Source organism: Neolamprologus brichardi, chromosome 2, assembly GCF_056152115.1.
Source record: "Neolamprologus brichardi isolate AB-2024 chromosome 2, ASM5615211v1, whole genome shotgun sequence".
Classification (NCBI taxonomy): domain Eukaryota; kingdom Metazoa; phylum Chordata; class Actinopteri; order Cichliformes; family Cichlidae; genus Neolamprologus; species Neolamprologus brichardi.
The window spans coordinates 25,948,131-25,955,599 of NC_142105.1; the positions used below are offsets into that span (position 1 = coordinate 25,948,131).

General features: G+C 36.2%; 1 protein-coding gene across 1 annotated transcript; it reads right to left on the reverse strand.

Annotated features, from left to right (window-relative positions):
* Nucleotides 1-874: 874 nt before the first annotated feature.
* LOC102793010 (T-cell surface antigen CD2-like) lies at nt 875-7,469 on the reverse strand. The gene is made up of 4 exons (XM_087849597.1): nt 7,421-7,469; nt 6,359-6,673; nt 5,955-6,212; nt 875-1,430 (listed from the first exon to the last, which is right to left on the reverse strand). The coding sequence occupies exons 1-4, from the start codon at nt 7,464-7,466 to the stop codon at nt 1,165-1,167; spliced, it is 885 nt and encodes a 294-aa protein (XP_087705723.1). The 5' UTR covers nt 7,467-7,469; the 3' UTR covers nt 875-1,164.

A 7,469-nucleotide genomic window follows, 5' to 3' on the forward strand; every position in this document is an offset into this window, starting at 1 on the left:
CAACAGAACCATTTAGCACAATACAGTGAAAATAAGATAAATTAATAAATCAATAAGTATGATCCTTGATGGTTTACATTTGTACGATGGGAAATCACATTAACTGAAAGACCTCTAGGCATCTTGGCATCACCTCCTCCGTCCATGGACTTTGAGTGATGCAGTCTATATAAAAGTAGTGACCGCTTAAATTACTGTGCATATTTTGGATGTTAGTATACACAAAACCATCTCCTGTTGTTTCAGTCTGGCAAGTTCATTTTGAAGACTTGATTAACTCCAGCTCTGCTATTTTCTCCCTTTGCTTCACCTGCCACAACATCAACATTAGCATAGACTTCTTGGCCATCTCCATTCTCTGCAGAGCAGCACATAGAGTCAGTGAATGATTAAATAAATATTTTCATGTTTTATGAAATTGTTTGCTAATAGTCAAAAAATGTCCCTGTAAGGAAAAAGTTAGTTTTACCACAAAGATGCAAAAATGATTCGCATTTTACATAGATAAATAAATAAATAAAACATGACTTTTAACATTCTTTTGGGAGCTTTAAGCTTTACAAAGCTGGGCAAAATTTCCAACACTTTGTGTCAAAGGTAGGTGGTTAACAATACTTGCATATTTAACTGACACATAACAGATATCAATAAACTCTTAGCAAGAATAATAAAAAAAAATATATATAGATATTGTTTACAAAGACCTCGCTCACCACAGGTAGATATCGTCTCTTCTTTGAAGACATCACTGACATTGTTCCTGACTGAACAGACCAGATGTCCTGAGACGTGCTGTATGTATGTGATAAATTGTGTGTGATTTTCAGAGACAAAAACAGATAATTCTATAATTAGTAAAGTTACAAATACTGGCATGAATAATGATAATATCACCTTCTGCTGAGGTAGGACACTCTGCACAAGGCACAAGCAATATCTCACAATGTCTACAAGACGTCTCACACGTGAGGTCAAAATTAGCAACAGTTTTGGAGCTGAACAGTCCTTTTACTTATTCTTAATACAGGCTGTAGCACTTGGGCACCTTGTGTGGCAGAGTGAAGTACAAGTATCTCTAGCTCTCAAGACTACCATGACCTGAATTGCTGTGAAACTACAGTGACTGAATTGCTGATTCATTATTAGATACTGCTTAAAATGTTCTCACTCAACACAGGTAGATATCTCCTGTTCTTTGGAGACACTATTGACATTGTTCTTGACTGAGCAGACCAGATGTCCCGAGATGTGATGTTTCAGAATGATGATGTTAGTCTCATTATTTTCAGAAAGGAGCTCAGCATCTGTCAGTGTGTGTCCATTCAAAGTCCAGCTGTACTGAGGACTGTCCCCTCCCTCAGAGGAGCAGGACATCCTCATCTCTCCCTGGGACAGACACTCAGAGACCAGCTGGACAGAGGACACAGGAGCTGAGAGAAACACACAGATCAATTCTGATACTGTGACAGGATTTTGGTCTCCAATGAATAACTGGGAAAGCAAAAAAAATATATGCATCTGAAAATTGTCCACAGGAACTTGTGGATTTTAGTTTGTAGTCCCTGCCAGAAGGACTGTGGTTACATTTTCTGATGATTGTCTGTTTAAGTCCAAACAGTGTAAAGCTTTTATTTGTGAACAGATACGTATTATACAGGTCTGTGACTGAAACATAGTTTGGGGTAAGTTAGCAGCTCTAGTTTCCTTGTGCAGATATTCATCAAGATGAAAATTTACAAAACCTAGCTGGAAAATTGCAATTTTCCAAACGACAAAACAAATGTCTGAATTGTATTTAGCTGCTGTAGCTTTTAGACTCTGCAGCTGTGCATGTTGCCTTACCACACCATCATCAAATGTTTTACATAGTCTGTACTTTGTAAAAATATCTGGTGTGAAATAGAACAGTTGTTTAATGAGGTAATCTGTCATAGTTGTATTTACTTATATGTGTTTACTGCATATTCAATGATCTCAGAATGGCACGTTAATGTTTAAAGAAAAGCAGGCCAAGCAAGCTGGAAAAATTAGTTTTTTGTTGTTGTTGTTTTTGTTCCAAACTTATTTTATGGACTGTACTAGATTCCGTGGCTGCAAAACATCTCATTGTTATAAGATTAGGTATTAATGAAGAAGTTTTGTAGCTCACCATGAGAAACCCCGAACAACATCAACAACAGTCCAGCTACAGCTTCCATGTCTGCTCAGTGTTCAGCCTTTGTTGATACAGTCGAAGGCCGGGTCCTCAGGTGGACGCAGCTTCGGAATTTGGACACCCCCGGCCTGTTTCCGGCCGGACAATAATAACGGTGACATTTAACTTATTTTATTTGATAAAGAAACCCTGTAAGATTCAAGTTTTTTGTGTATATGTATACCACTCCCACCCCCCAACCCCCACAGCCCTTTTGAATGTCTCCCTAATTCTGAGGTCTCAAAGTTGGTAAGTATGTGCTAGGCTTGGCCCACATCATTCTAAAATTGTATGTAACCATGAATAACCTGTCCACCAGGAGAGACTGGACAGTATAGATGTAAAACAAATATGCCAGAGGTTTATCTCAGCTAACAAAAGGAGAAGGCATGTGTTTGGCTGCTTCACATAGTGGACATTGAGTTGTTGTGTGGGGCACCAGTAGTCCATGTCTGTTGCTGTAACAGTAGTTCATGTTTAGAATAAAAAATCCCAGCTCACTGATTTTATAGGGGCAGTAGTGTACCTAAAATGTTGCATAATTTTGCTGAGAGATCTTTTACTTTGTGGTAATCTTATATGAGTAGTTCTGTATAAGAGATGTTGGTGTACTATAATATGAAGTAATGTTGTTAAGTCCTTAAAGTCATATTCTTTTATTGTCATGATTGTATTTTAAACTATTTTTATTTTTGTATGATACCTGATTTATATGGAATATGGCCGGAGTAAACTAAAGTCTAAAATACTTAGTCATTTGTTTAATAGTAATTTAACATTATATATTTCACATATAAAACTATGAATGTGATTTTAAATGGTTTAAAAGCATGTAGAATAGCATATGTAGGCAAATATATTTCTCCTCTTTTTATTAAGAAGCAAAGACAAAAAGAAAAAAAAAGAAACATGGCAGGGTTCGGTGGCTGAATCATCCGTCCCCACCAATGCCAAAACCAAATCTTCGCCCTTGCGCTGATATATAACATGTAAATATATATTAATGATATGCTACATGTAAAAAGCTGAAAAAACTGCATGAATGAGGAAAGGAGAATGATGAAGAGTGCAGTGGACACTGATTAGCCCAAAGAAGGTGAGTAAGAAGATGATTGGACTAGAGTAAAGATGACAGTATTCAGACTGACAGCGTGAGAAAGTGGCAGTGGTGAAGAGAACAGAGAAGCAGGCAAATGAGTGACTACAGATCTGCCCTAGTGAACTCACACATAACGTTCATTACAATCTATTTAGTGACTGTCTTTAATATCACGGTTGCTACAGGTTTCAAATAATTAAACCCAGTTCACCACAAAGGACAACTAATAGTATCACCTACACGAACACAGTTTCTGTGTTTCTTCACTATTCAGCCTGCTTTGACTGAGCAGGCAGCTTTTAAGTAAACCTTGTACTTTACTAAGATGCAAACAGCCAAAACCTCTGACCATGTTTCCTGTTTTAGTGATCAGCTTCTAAATAAGAATGTGTGAACTCAGACCAGGCAGGATGTGACTACAATACAACTGCAGAGACTGAGAAGACATACTGCAGTCATTAATTTAGTGATACTAAAACTCTAAAACTCCTAAACCAATTTTGTAATTTTATTCAAGATTCAATTCAGGATTTTTCACGTACATAGTTATACAAGTATAACACGTAGTGAAATGTGACCTGATACGCTCCTCGACTGTGCAAAATATAGAGAGAAAAACATTATATACAGTAAGTAAATAGATATATACAAAGAGGACATTATGTGCAATATTGTCCAACTTATTATGCTTTTTCATCGACACTTGATATTTACAGCTAAATTAAATTAACAAGTTAAAGGGGTTTTTAAGCACTTTGAAGTTGGTTTACACAAAAATTACAAAAAAAGTGTGTAATTAAGCCACAATTGTTTGTAATTTAAGAAATGTAAATAGCAGATTCTGTCAAACCTTGAAGCACCTTCACAGACATTATTGCTTGTTATTTTGCTCAGTTTTGAAGTGTTGTCTGAAGTTCTGTTTGTTGATGTTATATGTCAGGTAAACCCGTCATTGTGCACAGAAGGAAGTGAAGAAATAGTAACTGCTACTACACAAACCACAAGCACACATGCAGGTTTTAAAATGAAAGGCCTCATTTTTATTCTTTTATTTATTTTTGTTATATTCTACTGTGTCACTACATTTAAATCTGGGCTGATGAACACAGACTGCAGCACATATTTTAATGAATTCATTTTTTAATAAAAGCAGTTTGTACAATGTTTGTAACCTGTGTTCATGATTACATTTATATACAATACAGTATATGGAGAAAATGAGATACTAAAATAAGAGGACAGAAACAGAAGATGAGATTTTATTATAAACTGTCTGGACAGGTCAGCAATACCTCTTCTTCTTCCATCTGATACTTTTAGGGGCAATCCCAGCAGTCCGTCTTCCTATCCCTAGTATCCTCTTCTATCATATCAGCTCTCTGCATGTCCAACATGACAACCATGTTGTCTCCAAACTGCTCAACCTGAGCTGTGCCTCTAATATACTAATTTCTACTCTTGTCCATCCTGGTTACTCCCAATGAAAAGGAACTAACATTATAAACGAAACCATGAACTAAAAATATAGATCTATAGATGACACTCAAAGATAAACAGAAGGTAGATTGTGAACAGAAGATTATTGAGCTTGAACACCAAACTCACTATTACCCACAATGAACCTAAAGCCCCATTGAACAAAATTAATTTGAAAAATGAGTAAAACCCCAAAACATCATAAAACTCAGAACCCTGGGTAAATCACGTGGGTGACTTGGGATTACTCTGTCTCCACCTCTATCTCCCCTCTTTGACAACTTGCTTTCCTTGCTGTTGTGTGAGACTGACATCAGTAAACTTTATTGCCTCGTCATCTTCTTCCTCGGCAGAGAAACAAGAAGAATAAAGTAACATTAGTGAGTCATTAAAATAATCGTTTGAGGTCTAAACAGAAGTTTACCATCATTTCTTCAGCAGACTGAAAATTGTGAAATGGTTTCACTGATTCTGACCAAAATACACACAAAAAAATGACTTTTAATTTTGCTCACTTCTGGCTTTTTTGATGTATCAACAAACTTTTGGCAAAGAATGAAAAAATGTTTATTTAAAAAACAGCAAAAAGAAAAATTGTTATATGTAATTATAAAAAGAACAAAGTTTTTTTTACCTTCCTGTTTTGTAGGTTTGTTTTTTTTTTTGTTTCTTTCTCCGAGAACAGATGACTGCTACACCCACAACTAAGAAAACTATCAGTGCTAAGAGAACACCACCCATCAGTGTTAAAATTCCTGCTCCTAAAATAAATGAAATAAAAAAAAAACAAGTCAACATGTGTTTTTATGGCAAAACACAAGGAGACAATAGAGAAATTTACATCAACAAATTCACTGCATTAAAGTTTTAATTTATTAATGTGCCATCAGTGATTATTACTGTCAAACTGATTAATATGCAATCAATGAAAATTAAGCTTATAGCCCATAAATAAATGATTTATGAAAGGTGTACAAATTGACCATTTTGGTCACTAACTTCCCAAGGGCAAGTCAGAGCTGATACATATTCACACTACAGTAGCAGTGCAAATATCTAAAAAAAGACCAGTTTCTGCCTTTTGTCAAGCTCTCGAGACTACTACCATGAGCTGGATGACTGGGAACCTACACTGACTGAATTGCTGATTCAGTATTAGATATTATTTACAAAGACCTCACTCACCACAGGTAGATATCCTCTCTTCTTCGGAGACATTACTGACGTTGTTCTTGACTGAGCAGACCAGATTTCCTGAGATGTGCTGTTTCAAAGTGATGATGTTACTCTCATTATTTACAGAAAGGAGCTCAGCATCTGTCAGTGTGCGTCCATCCAGAGTCCAGCTGTACTGAGGACTGTCCCCTCCCTCAGAGGAGCAGGACACCCTCATCTCTCCCTGGGACAGACACTCAGAGACCAGCAGGACAGAGGACACAGGAGCTGAGAGAAACACACACAAATGAGTTTAGATTTTAAATCAGAATCATTTTCTATAGTCTCTAAAAAGAAACAAGGAAAGAACAAAATACATGTATTTGATAGTTTGTGATATATTATTTAGTTTGCCAACAGAACAGAAAAAATACCTTGAATAAACAACTGTAAAATACGCTGATCTGATCTTCTTCCATCTGAATCAAAGGCTTGAAGAGTATAATTATCACTGTCACTCCTGCTCAAGTTATTGATCCTAAATGTCCCATTACTGAGGAAAAGATACCTATGTTCATTGGTTTTAAAACTGATCATGGTCTTTTTCACATTGAATATTTTTAATGAATCCTTCAACAATTGGTATTCAAGTATTTCCGAGATGCTGCCCAGATGGATGTCCACAGTTTCTCCCAAAGCTCCATAGCACTTAGTTTCATCCTGGCTGCCATCACAGTAAGTTCCCATACCTGCCAATGCAAAGTAAACGGAAGCAAAATTGACACAATTTTGAGTGTTTAGTACCTACAAGAACTACAGTTTTTCTTTTCATTTAGCATTTGCACATGTTTAACAAAAACAGAAATTGTGGTTTTCTGTTTACTGTTTGCTAAAGTGTACACTATGCAATCAAGCATTTACGAGAGGACCCAAGTGCAGAGGTTTGGCAATAGTAACAATAACAAACAAGAAATTATGAACAATTAACTTTAACTTTACAATAGCTTAAAAAATATACAATAAAGAATAAGTTACAATAACTTGCCTTCAACTTTTCCATTGTCTTTAACATCCAGGGTGAAATGAATGTTTTTCTCTTGGACTCCGTTTGAATTAAAGACCTCAATGCTGTATTGACCTGAATCATTCCTCCTCAGGTTTGTGATCTTGAGTGTCCCATTCTTGATTATAAACTGTAGTCTGTTGTTAAATTCCTTGTCTGTTGTTATTTTTTCTTTCTTTATATTGAATACAGTTATGTTCACCATGGGAAGCACCTTCAAACACTTCATTTCACAGCCACTAGCATTAGTCATCACTTGGATATACACAGTTCCTTTAAGAAGAGGAGCGCATGGGCATGTGTTCTTGGTAAGATCACATGTAGTCTCATGATCTGAAACGTGAGCTGGGAAAGATGCATTCACATGAACATGAGCTGAAATTATTCACACTACAAATACTAATGCTTGGCTTCTTTATGAAGATGATCTTACCATGAATTCCCCCTGCCACAAGCACAATGATAAGAAACTGCTCCATGCT